The sequence below is a fragment of the Lemur catta genome, chromosome 3 (assembly GCF_020740605.2).
Source record: "Lemur catta isolate mLemCat1 chromosome 3, mLemCat1.pri, whole genome shotgun sequence".
Classification (NCBI taxonomy): Eukaryota; Metazoa; Chordata; class Mammalia; order Primates; family Lemuridae; genus Lemur; species Lemur catta.
This window is the reverse complement of record NC_059130.1, coordinates 53812598-53837764: the sequence shown is the minus strand read 5'-3', so window position 1 is coordinate 53837764 and position 25167 is coordinate 53812598. Positions and strand designations below refer to the sequence as shown.

At 38.6% G+C, this 25167-nt stretch overlaps 1 protein-coding gene across 1 annotated transcript in view; it reads left to right on the top strand.

The window, feature by feature from the left end:
- The first annotated feature begins 8463 nt into the window (after positions 1 to 8463).
- The window catches only part of BTBD8 (BTB domain containing 8), a 98759-nt gene continuing 82055 nt past the window's right edge, over positions 8464 to 25167 (top strand). Inside the window, exons 1-2 of the mRNA XM_045547538.1 lie at positions 8464 to 8805; positions 14959 to 15156. Coding sequence (XP_045403494.1) covers positions 8657 to 8805; positions 14959 to 15156 — 347 coding nt within the window. The 5' untranslated portion in view covers positions 8464 to 8656. The remainder of the gene's footprint in view (positions 8806 to 14958; positions 15157 to 25167) is intronic.

Here is a 25167-nt window from a genome sequence, read left to right as displayed (position 1 = left end):
CTAATTAAATAGCTATACAAAATATCAGCATCATTATTATAGTCTACCATTTAACCTCAAAATATTTAATATAGCTTTGTTTAAACCATCTTTAACACATAACACTTTAAAAAATCTTTTTACTGTAAAATAAATACAGATACAGAAAACCACACCAAACAAATATGTAGGTAATAATCAGTATCATATATTAATAAATATAATCTATATTATATATTCTAAATAGGATCTATTTTAAGATGAATACTCTCACAACCAACACTTGGATCAAGAAATAAAACTTGTCCAGGCACCTTACAAGCCCCTCACACCTCTATCACGATTACAAACTCCCTCTTCCTCCCCAAATTAAACTGTTTTCCTGACTTTTATAGCTTCATTCCTGTATATCTTTATATGTTTATCATCCAAATGGGCATATTTTGATACTGCAATGGTTAATTTTATGTGTCAACTTGGCTGGGCCATGGTACCCAGATATTTGGTCAAAGATTATTTTTGATGTTTCTGTGAAAGTATTTGTTAGATGAGATTAACATTTAGATCAGTAGGCTTTGAGTAAAGCAGATTGCCTCCATAGTGTGGGTGGCCTTGTTCAATCAGTTAAGGCCTCAGTAGAAAAAGAGGAGGGATTCTGCCAGCAGACTGTATTGTAGATGGAAAGTGCAACTTTTCCCTGGGTCTCCAGCCTAGAAGCCCACCCTGCAGATTTTGGAGTCACCAAGCCTTTACAATTACATGAGACAATTCCTTAAAATCAATTAATCTCTCTCAAGGTATATAAACATATATACATAAGGAGAGATTATAGATATAGATATAGATCTCCTCTTGGTTCTGTTTCTCTGGAGAACCCTAACTAATATAGATCCTATCCATATCCTAGACCCTATAGTTTATTCATGCTCATTTTTGACTTTCAATATGTTTTTTTTCCCTACATTCTCTAGCCCATGAAGAACTGAAATGTTTTTAAAGTCTTTGTAAATCTATAGATGCAGAATAGTACATATAGTACACGTTATCTTACATTTAAGAAGGAGGACATGAATATATGGGATAGATAGAGCACACACTCAAACAAATGCACACAAATTTATCTTTTTTTCCCCCCTTTATTGCCCAAGTAATAAAGGAAATTACTCACTTTGTTTCTAATAATACGTAGTTTCACGTTTTACATTTAACTATCTGATCCATTAGAATTTTATTATATATAGTTCTTCCCAAAACAAACACTGGAAGGATGAACCAAAACCTAATAAAAATGATTATGTATGGGAAAGGGAGGCATTAGGGTAACAGAATGGAGGGAACAGAGAAGGAAGTGAGACTTCTCTGATACAGTTTTAATTTTTTGTAATATATAAATGTTTTACATATTCAAAATTAAAATTAAACCAAAAAGCTAAAAAGATATTCCTAAAAATAAAACTGAAAAAAATGAACCTATTTATATATCCAGGTAGTGATATAGCACACACAGAAAAATACATTATTTCAAATAACTTTAAAATAATATATATTTTTTGGAGACAGAGTCTTGCTCTGTTGTCCTGACTAGAGTGCAATGGTGTCATCATAGCTCACTGCAACCTCAAACTCCTCGGCTCAAGTGATTCCTCTGCCTCAGCCTCCTGAGTAGCTGGGACTACAGGTGCACAACACCATACCCAGCTAATTTTTTCTGTTTCTAGTAGAGACAGGGTCTCTCTCATGTACAGACTGGTCTTCAACTCCTGAGCTCAATCTATCCTCCTGCCTCTGCCTCCCAGAGTGCTAGGATTACAGGCATGAGCCACCGTGTCCGGCCTAGAATAATATTTTGACTATACAGCCTTAGTGAAATTTATACTATATACAATTGGAGATGCAAAATACCCTAAACTGAATATAAATAGTCTAATTGTTAGTAGTGATACTGGTATTGTTTTGAAACTCTACTAACTGTTATAGCATAATACAAATAAGTAATTTTATTAATGTTGTTAGGAACCAAGAGTTTCTCAGTGCAAGAATAAAGAGAATAGAACTTAAAGAATTTGCTATGGTCTAAATGTGTTCCCCCCCCCATTCATATGTTTAAACTTAATCACCAGTGTGATAGTATTAAGAGGTGAGGCCTTTAGGAGGTGATTAAGTCATGGAGCAGAGCCCTTCTGAATGGGATTAGATATAAGATATAAAAGAGATGCAAAGAGCTGTTCATTCCTTCCACTTGTGAAGATACAGCAACAAGGTGCCACGTTAGAAGAAAGGGAGCCCTCACCAGACACTGAATATGCCAGCACCTTGACCTTGGACTTTCTAGCTTCCAGAACTGTGAGAAATAAATTTCTATTATTTATAAACACGTCAGTCTAAGGTATTTTGTTATATTGGCAGGAACAGATTAAAGCAGGATCTAAAAATCTTATAATGTTAAATTTGAATTGGAAATATTAGTATTAATTTTTTCTTATAAAAATGTGTATTGCTTAGAAACAATGACAGCCCAATAATGATGAACACACTTAGCAACCAAACTGTGCTCTAAATATCATTCCATACTTAAAGGAACTACAGCTCCTTGGAGGGATAGCTGGGATGGGAAATATATAAGATGAGCCTGGCACATCTGGTTGTGCTAAAAAGCAAGGAAGCTATCAAAGATTGAAGGATCTTGTCAAAAGGACACAGGAGCCAACATGAAGGAACTCCCATTGGCCAGATAGGACCATTTAAATATCAAAAAGAATAATGAATGCAATTGACTAAAATATTTTGCATATGTAAAACATTTATGAGTTCATAAAGATACTAAAAATAAACTAGACACATTAGAATTAACTAAAGTACTAACTTCTTACTTTAGTGAAAAAAATGATAATTTAAATAAGAGAATTAAGCATTTTTTCTGCCTTTGTAGTGTGAACTGTATTTCTGGATATCCAAATATTTCTAATTGATCAAGGAAAGCTCTTTACAGAAGAATTCTGGCAAACAAATACGAAAGGAATGATAGAATTATAAAGTCATTTTATAACCTGTGGTTAACTGATTCAAGCAAAAATCATCAACTGATAAAAATATCAGATGAAAATGAATGATTCATTTTAGCAACATTAAAAAGAGAGTTATGAGAGGGGGTGGAGCAAGATGGGCAAATAGAAACCTCCAGCAATACTCCCTCCAAACTAACACCAAATTCAACAACTATCCACACAAGGAAGCACCTTCAGAAGAAGCAAAAATCAGGTGAGCAATCACAGTACCTGGTTTTAACGTTATATCAAGGACAAAGGCATTGAAGAGGGCAGAAAAGACAATCTTGCATTGCCTACATCACTCCTCCCCCATTCCTTGGCAGTGCTATGCCAACACGCTGGGTGGAGAGAGAATCTGTGTGCCCACGGGAGAGTGAAGTAATTATGGAATTTTGCATTGGAACTCAGGGCTGCCCTGTCACAGGGAAATACAGCACAGGGTGGAATAAAGCTGGTGCCCACAGAGGGCATATTTAGACCAGCCCAGACGGAGGGAAATCTTCCACCCTGAAACCTGAGTTCTGGCTAGCCCCACTGCTCCACCAGTGCTGATAAAAAAGCAGCCTGGGACCTGAAGTAAATTTGTAAGGCAGTCAGGCCACAAAGGATGCAATCCTTACACAATTCCTGCCTCTGTGCTGGCTTGGAGCCAGTGGATTTGGGGTGCATGTGACCCAGTGAGACACCAGTGGTGGCAGCCAAGCCAGTGCCTATATCACCCCTCCCCAATTCCTTCTGCTTGGAGAAAGGAAAGGGAAGAGTATAGAGGACTTTGTTCTGCAACTTAAGAATATAAGCTCAGCCACAGTAATATAAAGTACCAATCAGATTCCTAAAGCCTCTGATTCCAGACCTTAGTTCCTGTATGGCATTTCTAGACCCAATGTGGGCCAGAAGGAACAAGCTGCCCTGAAGGGAAGGACCCAGTCCTGGCAGGATTTGCCACCTGCTGACTAAAGAGCCCTTGGGATTTGAATAAACATCAGAGGTAGCCAGGCAATAGTCACCATGAGCTTTGGATGAGACTGGGCTGGCTTCAGGTGTAACCTGGCACTGGTGGCCACAAGGGAGTGCCCAGATCGCTCCTCCTCCAACTCCAGCAGCCCAACACAGAAAGTGAAGGAAGAGAGTGAGAGACTGCCTGGTAATCTGGGGACTTCTCCTGTATCTTACCCAAGCCCACCAAGGTGGTACCACCAGGAGTGTGCAAAAGTCATGGCATTACTGGGCTTGGGGTATCCCCAGTGCTGAAACTGCTGCAGTGGCCAAAGACTTAGTTCGCAACACTCAATTTCCTTTAAATACCTAGAAAGCCATCTTAAGAAGGACAGGTTCGAATAAGACAGGACTTTTAAGATTAGAATAAATACACAACTCTTCAATAGCCAGACATCAACGAACATCTACAAGCACCAAGAAGTCCAAGAACACATGAACACCAGTGACCAATCGTGGAGTGATGGAGAGATGTCACCTTTCAGACGAAGAATTCAAAACAGCTGTTCTGAAGAAGCTCAATGAACATCAAGACAACATAGAGAAGGAATTCAGAAGCCTATCAGAGAAATTTAACAAAAAGATTGAAATAGAAAAAATCAAGCAGAAATTCTGGAGCTGAAAAATTCAATTGTCAAACTGAGAAATGCATCAGAGTCTCTCAACAGCAGAATTGATTGAGCAGAAAAAAGAATTAGTGAACTTGAAGACAGGCTATTTGAAAATACATAGTCAAAAGAGAAAAAATAAAAAACAGTAAAAAAGAATAAAGCACATCCACAAAATAAAGAAAATAGCCTCAAAAAGGCAAATCTAAGAGTTATTGGCCTTAAAGAGGAGGTGTGAGAGAGATTGGAGTAGAAAATTTATTGAAAGAAATAATAACAGAATTTTCCAAACCTAGAGAAAGATATCAATATTCAGGTACAAGAAGATCATAGAACACCAAGCAGATTTAACCCAAATAAGACTACCTGGAAGCATTTAATAACCAAGCTTCCAAAGGTCATGGATAAAAAATGGTCTTAGGGAAGCAAGAAAAAAGAAAAAAAAATAACACATAAAGGAACTGCAATACATCTGGCACCAGACTTCAAACCTTACAGGCCAGGATATGATCATTGCAATTGATGCCAGAAAAGCATTCAATAAAATTCAACATCCCTTCACAATAAAACTCTCAAAAAACTGAGTATAGAAGGAACTTACCTCAGCACAATAAAAGCCATACATGACAGACCCACAGCAAGTATTATACTGAACGGGAAAAAACTGAAAGCCTTTCCTCTAAGATCTAGAACAAGACAAGGATGCCCACTTTCACCACTATTATTCAACACAGTACTAGAAGTTCTAGCTAGAGCAATCAGACAAGAGAAAGAAATAAAGTACATACAAATTGGAAAGGAAGAAGTCAAGTTATCCTTCTTTGTAGATGATATGATCTTATATCTAGAGAAACATAAAGACTTCATAAAAAACTATTAGAACAGATAAATTCAGTAAAGTTGCAGGATACAAAATCAACATACAAAAATCAGTAGTATTTCTGTATACCAACTAGAAAAATCTGAAAAGAAACCAAGAAAGTAATCCCATTTGCAATAGCTACAAATAAACTAAAACATCTATGAATAAACTTAATGAAAGAAGTGAAAGATCTCTACAATGCAGACTATAAAACATTGCTGAAAGAAATTGAAGAGGACACATAAGATGGAAAGATATTCCATGCTTATGAATTGGAAGAATCAATATTGTTAAAATGTCCATACTGCCCAAAGGAATCCCCATCAAAATACCAATGACATTCGTCACAGAAATAGAGTAAATAATCCTAAAATTTATATGGAACCACAAAAGATCCAAAATAGCCAAAGCCATCTTGAGCAAAAAGAACAAAACTGGAGGAATCACATTACTTGACTTCAAATTATACCACAGAGCTGTAGTAACCAAAACAGCATGGTAGTGGCATAAAAACATACACATAGATCAATGCAACAGAATAGAGAACCCAGAAATAAACCCACACATCTGTAGTGAACTTATCTTCGACAAAGTTGCCAGGAACATACAGTGGTGAAAGGACAGTCTCTTCAATAAATGGTACTGGGAAAACTGGATATCCATATGCAGAAGAATGAAACTAGACCCCTATCTCTCACCATATAGAAAAATTAAATCATGATGGATTAGAGTTAAATCTAAGACCTGAAACTAGGAAACTACTAAAAGAAAACATTGTGGAAATGCTTCAGGACATCAGTCTGGGCAAGTAATACCCTCAAAGCACAGGCAACCAAAGCAAAATTGGACAAATGGGATCACATCAAGTCGAAAAGCTTCTGCACAGCAAAGGAAACAATCAACAAAGTAAAGAGACAACCCACAGAATGGGAGAGTATATTTGCAAACTACCCATCTGACAAGGGATTAATAACTAGAATACATAACGAGCTCCTCTGACAAAGGATCAATAACTAGAATATATAATGAGCTCCAGCAACTTAATAAGAAAAAATCAAATAATCCAATTTAAAAATGAGCAAAAGATCTGAATAGACATTTCTCTCTCTTTTTTTTCTTTCTTTCTTTCTTTTTTTTTTTTTTTGAGACAGAGTCTCACTCTGTTGCCTGGGCTGGAGTGCCATGGTGTGAGCCTAGCTCATAGCAACCTCAAACTCCTGGGCTCAAGCGATCCTCCTCCCTCAGCCTCCCGAGTAGCTAGGACTACAGAAATACGCCACCACAGCCACCTAATTTTTTTATTTTTAGTAGAGACAGGGTCTCACTCTTGCTCAGGATGGTCTCAAACTCCTGAGCTCAAGTGATCCTCCCACCTCAGCCTCTCAGAGTGCTAGGATTACAGGTGTGAGCCATCACACCTGGCCTGAATAAACATTTCTTAAAGGAAGATATGTAAATGGCCAAAAGATATATGAAAAAATGCTCAACATCATTAGTCATGAGAAATGCAAATCAAAACTACAATGAGATACCATCTCACCCCAATTAAAATGGTTTTTACAAAAAAAAGACATACAATAACAAGTGCTGTTGAGACTATGGGGAAAGGGGAACCCTTGTACATTGTTGGTGGGAATGCAAATTAGTACAGCCACTATGGAGAACAGTATGAAGGTTCCTCAAAAAAAAAACTAAAAATAGAACTACCATATGACCCAGCAATTCCACCGCTAGCTATACATTCAAAAGAAAGGAAATCAGTATATGGAAAAGATATCTGCACTCTTATGTTTACTGCCATTTTAATTTTTTGAGGAAACTCCATACTGTTTTCTATAGTGGCTGCACCAATTCATATTCCCACCAAGAGTGTATGTAAATTGACTTAATTTGCCACTCAAAAGGTATATACTGCCTGTACTTTTTTTTTTCAATTGCTCCTATTCAAGAAACTGCTTAGGTGTTAACACACCACTTGCTGGCTCAGTAACCTTGGCCAAATTACCTACCTTTGTATGCTTCAGCTTCCTCATCTGTAAACTGGGGCTCAAGACTGTACCTACCTAAACAGTTGTAGTTGAGTATTAATTAATACATGCAGAGCAAGTAGAGCAGTGTCCATCAGTAATAAGCATTCAAACGTTACCGATTATTATATTACCTTTGACACCCCTCCTTTTCTACAGGAATAATTAAGAACCAATTAATTCTTATTGATTCTTCAGAATTAATGTGTCCAGATTATTTCAAAGGGGGCATTATTTGGAGAGATAGCTACCTCTTGGCCAACCTTACGATACAAAGTCTATGTATTTTTCCACGCAATTAATATTCTTTACTTTGTGCAACGCTTGTGAATGAAGAACTATTGCTTCTCGGTTTTCTTCTCTTGGTGGAAGTAATCAAACAAAAAATAGCAAAAAACTTGGTGACTTTTGCTACTTTCTTCTGGTCAAACAAAATACTCAACATTTTATAGCTTATCCATCCACCCACTCCCCTGCTCAAAGGCTCTGCCTCTCCCACTTTACCGCCTTCTACCCACCAGGTCAAAATTTTTAGGGCTTTATATGCAAAGTCCCATCATAAAATCTAAACTTTCTCAGGTCAAGTCTAAGAGCAGTTATACGAGCCACTCCCCATATAAGAAGGGGATAGGGGCTAGCGTGTGACTCGCTCAATCTTTCGTGGGGAAACAAAGCATAGGCATGCCAGAAAGACACAGCATAGAAAGGTTGCACGTATTGATTTGAATTGGGGCCTCACAAAAACGTTCATTAAAAGAATGGTTAACATCACCCAGAAGGCAAAGAAGAGGGGCGAGGTGGGAACCTGAAGACTGGCCTGCCCCGAGGAACGTCCGCTCCCCGGGCAATAGCAGGGCGGGGCGCACGCAGGCAGCGATAAACAGAGATAGTGCGCTTGCGCAGGCCCCACCCGGGTCACGTGCCGGCTGGGGGCGGGGCTTCCGAGGCTGCCCTCGGCGTCGGCCTCCTGCTCTAAGGGACCGCCTCCAAACTGACGCGGGGCTTCAACCTTTTCCCTTAGGGCGCGGATTCGGGTCGAAGCGGAGTGTTCGGTCGGAAAGGCCCCATCTTCCTTCTGGGTGGGGCAAGTGAGGCCGAGCTCTGGGCCTGTAGGGCGGCGCCGCACCGTTGCGGGACATGGCCCGCTGTGGGGAGGCGAGCGCGGCCCCCGTGGTACTGCAGGGGTCCCCCGGAGTTTGCAGGAGAGGGTTGCAAAGGAAGGGGTCCTGTGAGCGGCGCCGGCTGAAGGCGTTGGTGTCGGAGCAGCTCAGCCAGGATCTGCTCAGGTAGGAGGAGGCGGGAACTCTGGCTGCTTCAGTTCCTAACTCGCCCACCTGCGCCCCGAGCGGTGGCTTGCTCCGGCCGCGTCTCCCCACCCCTGCGACCTAGTTCTCGCCTCAGGCCGCTGCGGGACGTTTGCCAGCCTCCCCACTACTCCGAGTGCGGCTTCGCTCGCCCTAGTAACCAATCCTGAGCACTTCGGACATCACGTACCAGATTCAAAAGGAAAACAAAAATTAAGAGCGTAGTTTTGTGCAGCACCAGTTTATGCTAAAATATTTTAACATGGACAGGCTTATTAGTTGCTTGAAAGACAAATCGCTAAGGTCAGGGTGGATCCAGGTCCTGAAACATACACAACTTTTTAAATAAGCTTATACAATTAAAAATAATAATAAAATTAGCAAAGCAAATATTTATTTGAAATGAGGAAAGAATAAATTACTGGAGCCTTAGAGGTCTCTGTCTGAGCTCTCTTTAAAAAGTTTACCAGAAATGCTTATGTGGAAATACTTCCCGATTGCAACCTGGCTTCCTCTCTCCTAGAACACTCTATAGCTCCCAGCAACTCCCAGCTCTTGTGAGGACTCAAGCAAATGGAGGGTCGTCCTGAAGCTTAACCTTTGTAAGCCTCATGGGTATCCATATCAGGCTATTGGGAATCCAGCTAAAGTCATTTCAGTTTACAAAGAAAATGAACTTAGAAATATTACCTAGCTAATTTCAATTTCCAGCCAAACATTGATTCTTAAACTTAAGTGTACATCAGAATCACCTTGAGGGCTTGTTAAAACAGGGGTTTGTTTACTCAGCCCATAATTCTCTGATTCAATTGATCTGGGATGGGGCCTGAGATTTTCCATTTCTAACAAGGTCCCATGTGATGCTGCTGCTGCTGGCCTGGGTGACACTTTGAGAATGCTAAAGTAGAGTAACCACGATTACTAATAATAATCGTGCAGCATTCGATATTTAAAATGTTTTCTGTCAGACACTCACCCATACTTAAGGCTCCAGTAGCTATAAACAGAATTTTATCAATGTAAAAAAATTTCCCTTTAATTTGGAATTATCTATCGGTGGTGCTGCTTGTCTCTACCAGTGAGGGACTGAAGTAAAAATGGAAAATATAACTAAAGTTATTTGGGTATTTGTACTTAACAATCTAGTGAGAGAGAGAATGGCTGAAACAAAAGTAATGGTGGTGGTGTGTGAGTTGGGAAGGCTTCATAGGGTGACATTTGAGTGTGTTCTTGGGGGCTGATTAAGAATTGATCCGGTAATGACTGGGAAGGGAGGGGTGGAGGGTGTCTAAGCAAGGGGGATGGTTTTTACAAAGGCACAGAGATTTGAAAGAGCTTGATTTATTTTGGAAAAGCAAGTTGTATTAGATTCTTCCAAATCGTAAGGAACAGAGACACTCCCAGGTTAGCTGAGGTGATGAGATACATGGAAAAGTGAGGAAAAACAGGAAACAGGAAAATAGTTTCAGCAGTCAAAAAGACAGATCTGATGTAGAAATGGAAAGTTGCTTGGGGTATGACACCAATTATACAGTAAAACCTCATTGACAAATGGATCATTATTCAGGACAACTGTAAGAAAAGTTTGTTGGCATCCTGCTGTTTGCTATACTCTGGACTTAGATGAAATGTTTTATTTACTTATCTCATGAATCCTGTAGGAAGGAATAATAAGCCTTGTTATTCCTATTTAACAGATGAGAAAACTGAGCATTAAAAAAAGAAGTGATGGAATCAGAGTAAGAACGTTGGCAGTCTGGCTCCAGGGACTTTACAGTGACTTGCCCAAGGTCACATAACAAGAATGTGAACCCAAGCAGTCTGCCTCCTCTACAGTAGCTATGCAAACTGATCTTTCAGTAACTTTGTATCTTCATCTCTGTTTCTGGCCTTACCAGTTTCTTTCTTTCTTTTTTTTTTTTAACCCTATCTTGGATTTGCTTTAGAATGCTTCCAAGAGTGCCATCAGTTGGTCCCTGTTTATTATAGAACATCTCTGCTTGGGTGCTCTTGCTTAACTACCACATTGTCCAGTGGCTAACCTTGGTTCAGTCCATTGTCCATTCAGATGTGATTAGGGTGTAGGGGCATGTGGTACAAACCAGGGCCATATGTAAATTATAAATGAATTTGGTTGCTTTACTTGGAAGGATATTGTGGATATGGCAGGGAATCAAAGTGACAGCAGATGAGGGTGAATAGGTAGACTAAGACTAGATCACAGGGGCCTTCTTTCTCCAGTGAAATGTTTATAATGTATTCTGGAGTCAGTGGAGAGCCATTGGTGTTTTTGAAATAGGATATTAACACATTTGGATCTTGAATTTGAGGAAAGAGAACTTAGAAACAAGGATACCAGTTAGGAGATTTTGTAATAGTCCAGGGATACATAATGGCAGTGGAAATAGAACAATTGATAGACTTGGTGACTGATTACATATAGGGAACAGAAAAAGGGAAGAATGGAAGGTGGTCTCAAATCTTAGGACATTTGGAAGGAAGGTGTATAATGAATGTTCAGGAAGCTATGTCCAGGAGATAATTGGAAATATGTCTGAAGTAGAGGAGGGAAGTAGGATTAGAAGATACATAGTAAAGATTGGTGGCATCATTGCCACCCAGTTATCCAAACCAAATATTAGAGACATCCTAAGTTATTCTCTTTCCTTCACCTTCTACACCCACTCACTAACTCCTGCCAATTTTACTACTTAAATATATTTTAATTCCATGCCCTCTTTTCTTCACTATTGATCCTCTCCTGACTCAAGCCCTTTATGTCATTCTTCTTTGCTGTGCAGTAGTTTTCTCATCTTCCTTCCCTTTTTCCTCTAACTCCTCCTCTACACAAATTTATTTTGAAAAATATATTTGTCCATGTTTCTTTCTTTTTTTTTATTTCAGCATATTATGGGGGTACAAAAGTTTAGGTTGCGTATATTACCCTTGCCGCCCCCCCCCGAATCAGAGCTTTAAGTGTGTCCATTCCCCAGACAGTGAGCATCGCACTCATTATGTAGGTATATACCCATCCCCCCCATCTGCCCGACACCCTATTAGTGTTATTCCCAAATGTGCTCTTAGGTGATGATCAGTGAAACCAATTTGATGGTGAGTACATGTGGAGCTTATTTTTCCATTCTTGAGATACTTCACTTAGAATGGGTTCCAGCTGTATCCAGGAGAACATAAGAGATTCTATATCACCATTATTTCTTATAGCTGAGTAATACTCCATGGTATACATATACCACATTTTATTAATCCACTCATGTATTGATGGGCACTTGGGTTGTGTCCACATCTTTGCAATTGTGAATAGTGCTGCTATAAACATTCGGGTTCAGATGTCTTTTTTATAGAATGACTTGTTGTTTTGGGTAGATGCCCAATAATAGGATTGCTGGATCGAATGGTACGTCTATTTGAATCTGTTTAAGGTATCTGCATATTGCTTTCCACAGAGGTTGCACTAGTTTGCAGTCCCACCAGCAGTGTATGAGTGTTCCTGTCTCTCCGCATCCATGCCACCATGTTTCAAACCATTTTGCGACTCTCCTTCAACCACAGAATATAGTTAAGCTCTTTGTGTCTTATTCGTGTTTATCCCTGCAGCTTCATCTGCCACGTGTTACTTGGGAGTACCCTATACTGACCAATTTGTCATACTGTACTCACACACACCTTTGTAAAGAACATGGAGCCAAGCATTCTCTCCCACCCTGCCTTGCTTCCCTAACCAACTCTTATTCAGTCTGTGAAATCCCATTTGGTTTTCATGTCCTCTATGAGGTCTTCTTTTATGTCTGTCCCTGAGCAAAATTCACTCATCTGTGCTATTGAATATATCTCTTTAATGTACCTTTCAATGTTCAGACCTGGTTTCCCTACTATGCTATAAATTCTCGGAGGCCAGGTATAATGTTTTAGTCGTCCTTAGTTCCCAGTGCTTGGTGCATAGTGTGTGCTCAATAAGTGTTGAGCAATAATTAGGTTTTTGTCAACAATATAAAATGCTTTAGATAAATTATGCTATGCTTTGAATGTTTGTTCCCTCCAAAACCCATGTTGAAATTGAATTGCTATTGTAACAGTATTAAGAGGTAGGATCCTTAAGAGGTGATTAGACCAGGAGGATTCCACCCTTATGGGTGGGATTGGTGCTGTTACAAAAGGTAGGTTGAGCCCCCTCTTGCTCTCTCTCACCCTCTTGCCTTCTACCGTGTGATGACATAGCATGAAGGCCCTCACCAAATGCCAGCACCTTGATATTGGACTCCAGACTGTGAGCCAAGAAGTTTCTGTTTATTATAAATTACCTAATCTGTGTTATTCTGTTACGGCAGCACAAAATGAACTAAGGCAGGTTAATGCAGTAGTTGGCAAAGAAAAGAGATGGAAAGAAGCTGGGCCTTGACATCATTGAGCCTGTGCTCCAATCTGTCCTTGCTCTGGACTTTTGCTATAAGATGAGCCAATAAACCTTCCTTAATGTTTAAGCCAATCTGAGTCAGATTTTCTGTTACTTGTAACAGATACAAGATACACTTGAAACTGATACAAGTAGTTTCATAAAATAAAAAGTAGTATTTTTCACACTAACAATTTTTACACACATTAACTGTGCCTTCGTTTAACAAGTGCTCATGAGGAACTGTTAGACACAAAGCGGAATCCCTCCTGTTGGTTGTCTGGCTAACTAGCTACAGTGCTTCCTTTATTCACTTGGGGAGGAATAGAGGATAGGGAGAAGGTAGGTGGGAGGGTGGAACAAATTGAGTTTTTGAACAACTATTTTTAATTAAAGTTTGACAGCAACACATTTTTGTGTAACTTTAAAAATTACTTATGAAAATTATTGATGAAAATATTGATCAAACTAAGATACATCTGTTTGTTTATTGTTTTCAAGATTCTGAAAGCTTTTGTGCTCTGAAGCATTTGTTTTGTTTAGGGTAAAATAGGATCATTCAACAGGCAGATACTGAACTCTTGCTGCATACTGAAGATACACAGTTTTTGCCCTTGGAGAGTTCATTGTTTAGTAGGGAGAAAGACACATAAAAATAATAATGATGCAATGACAGAAGTGCTATAATAGAGGTATGTACTGAGTGTGATGGGATTGGAGGAAGGAGCCATTAACTTGGTCTTGGGGGAGTGTGAGTGTCATTGGCAACTTCCCAAGCTTTCACCGTAATGGATATCTTTATCCATTACTTGTACCTCCTGTAGTGTACTGTTGTCATTGCCCGTTATATCCTGCAATACAGAAGTCCTCTGAGAATACATACCTTGCTGATGTTATTGCTGTAGTGATACGAAGTACTATTTAATATTTAGAGAGTAAAATATTTAATTACTGCAGAGACAAAAGATTATGAGTTTCTATTATGATGTTGATTTGTGTTCTTTCATCATCTTAAATATACATGTAATCAAGGAGTTTTACCATAGCTATATCTATACATTAGTAAAGGGATTTAAATGGGTTTACCTCATGAGTCCATCATTTTAATAATATATTATAGCATGATTAATTCTATTTGTGGGAGGGGGAAATGGAAAAGGGTTAAATGTCCCATTTTGACAGCCAAGTCTGTACATCAGACTTGGTGATTAACATTAGTCAGAACAAGGTGTACCAGTTTCTAGTCTGGGTTATCCACTGTTATGTTTGGTTTGTTGGTGTTATTGACTGTTTACCTTTTTTTGCTCCAATTTTAGTGAGATTTGTTAAAAAAATTCTTTTCAATAGTTAATGACCATGTTAACTTTGTGTTCTGTGTTTTAAAATAAATCTAAAGAAGATATATTTTAAAGGAAAATCAATATAAGTAGCAGAAAATAAATTTTATTAGAAGGAATTCATAAGAAATATATTTTGAAAAAGTGTTCTTACTCTTTTAGTGAAGTTACCTTTGTTTTCACTATAAATTTTAGAAAATTACATTCTAAGCCAATATTAAACAATGTTCTTTGGAATGAACTGAGAGCAAACTCATTTTTCTATTAACTTATTTTATGTTGCCTCTATTTTTTAGCTTATATATTATTTTCAAACGTGTTTTATAAGAATATGTATATATTCTTAGTGTCATTAATTAAACTATGATTCATTTTTATTCCTTATAGGCTTCTAAGGGAAGAACTCCATTCAGATGTTACTTTCTCTGTCGGTTGTACTTTGTTCAAAGCACACAAAGCAGTCCTTTTAGCAAGGGTTCCTGACTTCTATTTTCATACTATTGGACAGACATCAAATAATTTAACAAATCATGAGCCTATTACTGTGGAGAATGTTGAAGTTTCAGAATTTAGAACATTTTTACAGTAAGTGCTTTCCTTATCTTTTTTTCTCTTATATTTCAATCTAATATTTATTTATTTTTTAAACATATATGTACATATATGTTTTTATTCATATGTTTTCATAATCTGTTTTAAACTTGATAAGAAAAATTCATGCATTTAGTAATTATAATATTAGTAGAGGCTAACTATTAATATTAGAGGCTTAGTATTAGTAGAGGTTAAGTTCTAATTTAAGACTGATTCTGAAAGAAGAGAAATGAATGGTGTGCTCTTTGCTAATTTGAATGAATTATTCTATGCCAGGGTTTCTCAATAGTGGCACTGTTGACATTTTGGGCCATGTAATTCTTTGTTGTGGGGGCAGTACTGTGCATTTTAGGATATTTAGTTGAGATTACCAAAATGTCTCCAGACATTGCCAGATGTCCTCTGGGGGCCAAATTGCCCCCTGTTGAGAACCATTGTTATATACTGACTTCTGTATTATTGGTATGTGAAACTGTGAAACTTTAAATTATGTATATTTATAAAAACATAAGATCATAACTTTTGGCCAGGCACAGTGGCTCACGCCTGTAATCCTAGTACTCTGGGAGGCCGAGGCGGGTGGATCGCTCAAGGTCAGGAGTTCGAGACCAGCCTGAGCAAGACTGAGACCCCGTCTCTACTAAAAAATAGAAAGAAATTATCTGGCCAACTAAAAATATATATAGAAAAAATTAGCCGGGCATGGTGGCACATGCCCGTAGTCCCAGCTACTCAGGAGGCTGAGGCAGTAGGATCGCTGAAGCCCAGGAGTTTGAGGTTGCTGTGAGCTAGGCTGATGCCACGGCACTCACTCTAGCCCGGGCAACAGAGCGAGACTCTGTCTCAAAAAAAAAAAAAAGATCATAACTTTTTATTTTCATGGCATTAGGGCTGCTAAAACAAAATACCTTAGTCTGGGTAATTTATAACCAACAGAAATTTAATGCTTCTAGTTGTGGAGGCTGGAAAGTCCGAGATCAAGGCACTAGCAGGTTTGATGTCTGATTAGGGCTAGTTCTTCATTGATGGCACCTTCTATGTGTCCTCACATGGCGGATGGAGCCAACAAGCTCCCTTGGGTCTCTTTTATAAGGGCACTAATCCCATTAATGAGGATGAAGCCTTTATCTCTCAAATGCTCCACCTCTTAATACCACCACTTAGGGGACTAAGTTTTAACATGTGAATTTTGGGGGGATACAAACATTCAGACCACAGCAACTTGTATGTGGTCAAATATTTTTTTTCCTTTAACCCTCAAGAAGAACCAGAAAGATTTTTGAAAATAGAACATCAATTGAACTTTTTAGTAATTTTGGGGACTAATGTGTTTGGTGAATTTAGAGAATTGTCACTAGCTAAATAATGAGAGAAACTAATTTAAATTAATCTCTGTTCTGTACTTCATTTTCTTTTATTGTCAAATAATATTCCATTTATGGGGATACAACATTTTGTTTATGCATTCATCAGTTGATGGCCATTTAAGTTATTTCCACTTTTTGGCTATTAAGGAATAATGCTGTTATGAACATTCATGTACAAGTTTTTATGTCAACCTATGTTTTATATCTCTTAGGTATATACCTAGGAGTGGAATTGCTGGGTCATATGATAACTCTGCTTAACTGTTTGAGGAACTGCCAGACTCTTTTCCAAAATGGCTGTAACATTTTATAGTCTCACTAGCAATGTATGAGGGTTTCAGTTTCTCCACATCCCCAGCAACACTTGTTATTATCTCTAGTCTTTTTTATTATAGCCATCCTAGTGGATGTGAACTGGTATCTCATTGTGGTTCTCATTTGTTTTTCCCTGGTGGCTAATGATGTTGAGCATATTGTCATGTGCTTATTTGCCATTTTTATATATTCTTTGAAGAACTATCTATTTATATCCTTTGCCAATTTTTAAATTGGGTTATCTTTATATTCTTGAGTTATAAGAGTTCTTTATATATTCTGGAATACTAGACTTTTGTTAGACATATGATTTGCAAAAAATTTTCTCCTGTGGGCTGTCTTTTCACTTTCTTGATGATATCATTTGTGACACAAAAGTTTTAAATTTTTATGTAGTCTGGTTTATCTGGTTTTTCTTTTGTTACTTGAAAACATAAGAAACCATTACCTAATCCAGGGTCATGAAAATTGACTTCTATATTTTCTTCTAAGAATTTTATAGTTTTATATTTTTAGCTCTTACACTTTGGTCTGTGATCCATTTTGAGTTAATTGTTATGTATGGTTAAGGAAGGAATCCAATTTCATTCTTTTGTGTGTGAATATGTAGTTGTCCCAGCACCATTTTTTGAAGACTGTTCTTTTCTCATTGGATTATCTGGACACCTTGCTGAAAATCAGTTGCCCATGCTGTGAGCTGGATTGTCTCCATCCAAAATTTATAGGTTGAAGCCCTAACCCACAGTGTGATGGTAGTTGGAGATGGGGCCTTTGGGAGGTCGTTAGGTTAAAATGAGTTCATGAGGGCCGGGCGCGGTGGCTCATGCCTGTAATCCTAGCACTCTGGGAGGCCGAGGCGGGTGGATCGCTCAAGGTCAGGGGTTCGAGACCAGCCTGAGCGAGACCCCGTCTCTACTAAAAATAGAAATAAACTATCTGGACAACTAAAAATATATATAGAAAAAATTAGCCGGGCATGGTGGCACATACCTGTAGTCCCAGCTACTCGGGAGGCTGAGGCAGTAGGATCGCTTAAGCCCAGGAGTTTGAGGTTGCTGTGAGCGAGGCTGACGCCACGGCACTCACTCTAGCCCGGGCAACAAAGTGACACTCTGTCTCAAAAAAAAAAAAAAAAATGAGTTCATGAGAGTGGAGTCCTCAAAAGGATTAGCGTCTTTATAAGAAGAGGCACCAGAGAGCTTGTACATGTGCTTTCTCTCTCTCCCTGCCATGTGAGGACACAGTGAGATGGTAGCATCTGGAAGCCAAGAAGAGGGCCCTTACCAGGACCCAACCATGGTGGCATCCTAATCTTGGACTTCTAGCCTCCAAAAACTGTGAGAAATAAATTTCTGTTATTTAAGCCACCAGTCTGTGGTGTTTTGTTATGGCAGCCTAGGCTAATTCACCCATAAATCTGAGGGCTTGTTTCTGCTCTGTCAGTTCTATTCCATTAGTATGTATTTCTGTCCTTCTCTCAGTGCCAATTAACAGTTTTGACTTTTATGAAAAATAAAGTTGGATTTTTGTGTTTTTATGTCCTGGGCCTCAGGTGTTTTTTAGATGCCAGTCTTTTAGGTGTTTGTTGGCATGTTTTTGCCAATAATCAAAATCACATTTACTTTAGTGTGGAAAATTGTCTTTGGATAATTAAATTTTAAGTATATTTTGTGATTTGTTTGGCTTATTCTTCATTTTATGCTTTAACAGTTGCTTGAGTGATCTGTTTTTCTTTATTATTTCAGAGTTTCTTATGTGAAGCTCCTATAAGCTTAAATGTAAAATTGCCTAACCTTGGCTTTTCCTGTTTCTTAGAATAGAATGATATGCTATAATTTAAGCAGATACTTTAAGTGCAATTTTTGTGACATTTTAATTGTTTAAATGCACAGTCAGTGACATTAAGTACAGTCACAATGTTGTACACCCATCACTACTATCCATTTCTAGAACTTTTCCATCTTTCCAAACTGATTCTCTGTTTCCATTAAACATTAACTCCCCATTCCTCCTCCCCCAGCCCCGGGTAGCCACCATTCTACTTTTTGTCTCTGTGAGTTTGACTCTTCTAGGTACCTAATATAAGTGGAGTCATACAGTATTTGTCTTTTTGTGACTGGTGTGAGACAAAGTAGGAAACGTAAGAAGCCATGTTTGCTCATTCTTCTTGCCAACAAAATTTTACAAAATCCCTTGCCAGCAGAATTTCACAAATCCCCTGCACTCTGAGCATAGCCCTCTGGAAGAATGCCCTGAAGATGATAAGTAGGATAGAGCACAGACTCCAACATATCTTGCATGAATCACTGCATTTTTAATTATTTTATTTTTTTCCCATTTTTTATTGCATATATTCATAGAGTACAAGTGCAGTTTTGCTACATTGATATATTGCATTTTGGTGAAGTCAGGCCCTTCAGTGCATACATCACTGAAGTAATGCACGTTGTGCCCACTAAGCAACCTACCAGCATCCACCACCTACCCATCCCTACCCTCCGAGTCTCCATTGTCTATCATTCCACACTGTGCTTCCACTTGTACACATTATTTAGCTCCCACTTATAAGTGAGAACATGCAATATCTGTCTGTGTCCAAGTTGTTTTACTTAAAATAATGGCCTCCAGTTCCATCCATGTTGCAGCAAAAGACATGATTTCATTCTTTTTTATAGCTGAATAGTATTCTATTGTGTATATATGCCACTTTTTCCTTATTGAAAACTCTGTGGATGGACACATAGGCTGATTCTATCTTTGCTATTGTGAATAGTGCCACAATAAACATACGGATGCAGGTATTTTTTTTATATGTTGATTTCTTTTCCTTTGGGTGGATACCCAGGAGTGGGGATTGCTGGATCATATGGTAGTTCTATTTTTATTCTGTGAGAAATCATCATACTATTTTCTATAGAGGTTGCACGAAATCACATTCCCACCAACAGTGTATAAGAATTCTCTTTTCTCTATATCCTCACCAACATCTGTTATTTTTTTTCTTATTAAAAATAGCCATTCTGATTGGTATAAGATGATATCTCATTGTGGATTTAATTTGCATTTCTCTGATGATTAGTGATGTTAAACGGTTTTTCATATGTTTGTTGGCCATTTTTTTGTCTTGTTTTGAAAAATGTGTATCTGTTTCCTAAGCCCACTTTTTAATGGGGTTAACTGTTTGTTGTTGCTGAGTTGTTTGAGTTCCTCATAAACTTGGATATTAGTCCCCTGATAGATGTATAGTTTGTAAATATTTTCTTCCATTCCGCAGGTTGTCTATTCACTCTATTGATTATTTCTTTTGCTGTGCAGAAGCTTCGTAGTTTAATTAAGTCCTATGTGTTTATGTTGCCTGTGCTTTTGAGGTCTTAGTCATGAATTCTTTGCCTAGACCAACGTCCAGAAGAGTTTTCCTTAGGTTTTCTTCTAGTATTTTTATAGTTCCAGGTTTGAAATTTATGTGTTTAATCCATCTTGAGTTGATTTTTTGTATATGGTGAGAGATAGGGGTCTAGTTTCATTCTTCTGCATATGGCAATCTAATTTTTCCCAGCACCATTTATTGAAAAGGATGTCCTTTCCTCAATGTTAACTTTGTCAAAGATCAGTCGGCTGTAAGTATGTGTTTTTATTTTTGGGTTCTCTTTATCTATTTTTATATCAAAACTATGCTGATTTGGTTACTATAGCCTTGTAGTATAATTTGAGGTCAGGCAATGTGATGCCTCCAGCTTCATTCTTTTTGCTGAAGATTGCCTTGGCTATGCATGCTCTTTTTTTGTTCTATGTGAACTTTAGAATTGTTTTTTTTACATTCAAGGTTAATATTGGTATATGAAGCGTTATGCCTGTCATATAGTTAATTGTTTTCTAGTTGTTTTGTAAATTCTTTCTTTTTTCCTGTGTCTTTTTGTCTTTATCATTTGATGAAATTCTGTGATGTTGCCATTTGATTCCTTTCTCTTTCTCCTTTATGTGATTGTTTTATAAGGCCTATGAGTTATATTTTTATGTGTTTTTGTGATGGTGAATATCGACTTTTTGTTTCCATGTTTGAGACTCCTTTGAGCATTTCCTGTAGAGCTGGTCTAGTGGTGAGAAATTCCCTCAGTGTTTTCTTGTCTGGGAAAGACTATTTCTCCTTCATTTATGAAAGCTATTCTGATAGAATGTAAAATTCTTGGCTGACTTCTTTTTCTTTTAGCACTTTGAAAATACCGTCCCATTCTCTTCTGCACTGTAAGGTTTCTGGTGAGAGGTCCACTGTTAGTCTGATGTTTCCTTTGTAGGTAACTAGATGCTTTTCTTTCACTAATTTAAAAATTCTTTCTTTCACTTTGACTTTAGACATTCTGAATATAATGTGCCACGGTGAAGTCTTTTTTGGAATGTATTTTCCTGGGGATTGCTGAGCCTCCCATACTTGGATGTCTAACTCTCTTGCTAGACTTGGGAATTTTTCATCAATTATTTCCTTAGATTTTCTAAACTTTTTAAAAATCCCCACTCCAGAATACTTATAATTCATAAGTCTGGTTGCTTTATGTAGTCCCAGATGTCTCGAAGGCTTTGTTCATTCTTTTTTCCCTATTTTTGTCTGACTGGATTATTTCAGAAGATGTGTCTTCAAGTTCTGAGATTCATTCTTCTGCTTGCTCTAGTCTGTTATGGAAGATTTTGAATGTATTTTGTCTCTCCTTTAATGAGTTTTTCAGTTTTAGAATTTGTTTGGGTTTTTTACTCTTAAGATATCTGTCTCCTTGGTATATTTCTCATTCACATCCTGAATTGGTTTTCTGATATTCTTTGTTTTTAAGATTTCTCTTTCATCTCATTGAGCTTCTTTAAAATCAATATTTTGCATTCTTTATCCAGCATTTTAAGGAGTTCTTTTTGATTGAGATTTGTTATGAGACAATTATTGTGGTCCTTTGGTGGTGTCATATTTCTTTGCTTTTTCATGATTCCTGTGTCCTTCCATTGGTATCTGCACATCTGGAGTAATAGTCACTTATTCCAATGTTTTGATATTGTTTTCATAGGGGAGAATTTTTTCCTGAAGATGTATATATGTTGTTCCTTAATTAGGATACTTCAGCTTTGATTTTAGGCACGTGGTAGTGTGATCTTTATATGGTTTTTTCAACAGTACACAGGGTCTAGGAGTATCTGTGATTTCTTTGGTGGCTTAGTGCATGGTTACTACTTGAGTCTGCAGTGAGGTTTTACTGGGGACTTTGACACCACCTGAGCCAGTGTTTGAGCCCTGGTGGTGGCAGCAGTGGGCTAAGTATGCCTGTTTTTAGGCCCCAGAGGAGCTTGTGCTGGTACTGGTATTAGTGGTTCCTGGTGGGCCAATTCTTGGGTCTCCAGGTGGTTTGCTTAGAAGCTAATAGTGGGAGCCGTGGGCTGGGTGTGTGGGCAGGTTCTCAGGCCCCTAGGTAGCTAGTGTGAAGTGAGTGATGGCAGGAGTGGTAGTGCAGCAACCCACTGGGACCCAAAGGGTCTGTGTTGGCATTGCTGGTAGCTGCAATGGGTTGGACAGAGTATTCTGCAGTCTCGCAGCAAGGTAGAGGGTATGGTCCTAAGTGTGCTTGGGAAAGTTTGGTCTTCACTGTCTTTCTCCACCTAGGTGGTAGCTGTAGCCATGTGGCCTCAAAGTCAGCCCAAGGGCAGAGCGTAACCTGGAGTTAAATTCTCAAAATGGCACCTTGGGCCTGTGACTACAGAAAGCAGGGACCCACTCTGGTGAGCAGCATGAGGAAGAAGCTATGGGAATTTCAGTCCACTCATGTCTTTGCCGCATAGCTGCCAGTTGCAGGGCAGTGGGTATTGTCTTAGATATGCTTAGGAGAGCCTGATTTCCCTGTCTGTCCTCTATCAGGTAATGGGCTGCAGCCAGTCAGCCTGAATTCAGCCTGAGGTCAGGTGCAATCCAGCATTAAACTCTCAAATGGCACCTTGGACCTGCAACCAGAGAGGGTGGGGCCCCTTCCAGGCAAGCAGCGTAGGCAAGAAGCTATGAGGAGTGCGATTCCCTCATGGCTCAGTCTCAACGGCAGCTCCGTCTCAATAGCAACCCACAGCAGTGTGGTGGGGACCTTCCCAGGGTTGCCTGGGAGCCCCCAGTTTCCACTCTGACACCTCAGAGCCCTGCAGCGGCAGTAGCTGTGTCTATAGATCTCCGGCATCTAGACTACCAGAATGACACCCAGCTGGGGGTGCTCTAGGCTTGGATGCCTGTGGGATTCTGTGTGGGTTCCCTTTATGGAGCAATGTCTCTGTGCAATCTCTAGGTGGCTCCCTATGTTAGGCCAGAGGCCTGAGTGACTTGAGGGGTACTCCTGTAGCCAAGATTGTAAAAGCCCTTTTTCAAGTGTGAAGCCCTGGGCATTTTTCTCTTACTGTTTCTCTGTATCCAGGAGCTTTTCCCAGCTCAGTCCCCCACCAGGCAAGGTGCCTTGAACCCTCTCCTCACTTACTTTTGGTGCTTCCTGTCACTTCTGTGGTGAATCCTAGCATTCTCTCCTAGATGATCTGTTCAAAATGTGAGTATGTACTTACTATTCTGGTTCTTCCTCATGGAAGAGGCACATACTACCTGCTTCTAGTCAGCCATCTTCACAACATTTCTCTTTAAGTACAATTTAGGAAATCATTATCATTTTTCGGTGTAGATCATAGTCTCACCATTGAGTTCCAAGTATCAATTTTAAAATGTTAAGTTTTTTTCCTTAACAGTTGGTATAATGAAGTTGTGATAAGAGTGGGCTTTGCTGTCAAGCCAAGTTTACTATTTGTGTGTGAACTTGGACTAATCACTTATTATTAGCTTCCTCATCTGAAAAGTGGACATAATAATACCTACCTTATAGTATTGTGAGGGTTGAATGAAATGTTTATAAAGCATTTAGCACAGTGACCTGGCACATAGAAGGCACTGAATAAATTTTAATATGTTATTCATAGTAGTAGGTGCTATGAAATTACACATTTCCTCAGCTTTTGAGTGTATGTTTAGAAGATCCTTGGTTGGACATGGTGATTCACGCCTATAATCCTAGCACTCTGGGAGGCCAAGGTGGGAGGATTGCTTGAGGTTAGGAGTTTGAGATGAGCCCCAGCAAGAGCAAGACCTCCATCTCTAAAAAAAAAAAAAAAAAATTCCTTGGGATAGGTCAAATTTTTATACATTAGAGAAAGGGGTGAATTACACCAGTGTTATCCTTTATCTGTTATTAAAGTTGATGGGAAAAAAGATCGAATTAGAGACAGTATGGAACAGTGGAGAAGCACTGGACTTGGCAACAGGACAGATCTGCGTTCTGGCTGCATATTATCTTGTTTTATGATTTCTTTCAGCCTTAGTTTTCTCATTTAGAAGAAAATAGTTGGAGTAGCTGGCTTTGTGCTTCATAGCACTTCATAGTGCTCTATTTTAAGCACTTAATCACATTCTAGTTTGTATTAGATTAGGCATGTATGTCTCTGGTTATATAAGCTCCTTAAGATTAGACTGTCTTATTGATGTGCACATCCTCAGTGGTACCTTACATAGTGTCTTGCACATAGAAAGTGCTTGTGATGTTCCCTCCTTTTAAAAGCAGTTTAATTGAAAATTGTCTATATTAAAAGAAACCAAAAGGAAAGAATTATAATGGGAAATACTGACATTAAGATTTCTGTAGTAAAATTCTGATAAAATAATTTTTTGAATTTTTGCTTTATGAAATTTAGTCCTTTTAAGTGTCTTTAATTCACATCCTTTCTCTTTAAATAACTGATAAAGGTTTTGAAATATTTTTTTATGTTGCAACTCATTATAGAGTTCTTTGGTGTGCTCTTGAGTTAGAGTATGACATAGAGTCTTTGAAAAGTGTTTTTTTTTTTGTAGTGATTTCAGATATGGCTCAAATGATTGTCAGTGGAAAGTAGTGCTTTCTTTTATGACCTCATGATTAAAATTCAACTCAGGATCATAAAAATCTTTGATTTCCCAAGGAGACTCACCCTGTTATTGTTATGAGACCATGTGTGCATGTGAGAGGGAAAGAAGAGGGGGAGGACCTTTGAATTTTTAGTTTAACATCAAGAGCTGGCAGATGCTAGTGTCAGTCAGGTGCACACATAAAATAGCACAGAATAAAAGATTCCATTTCCCCTGCGTGCTTTCTCTGGTGGTGGCTATTTTCTCTCCCATATCTCTTATGCGAACTAGGGCTGGAAGTGATTGAGATAGGTGTCTTTCTTGGTGTATTAACTATATTTTCTTGTTTTCTATATTCTTGATGTTCTGGTATCTAAGGTTTCACTGACT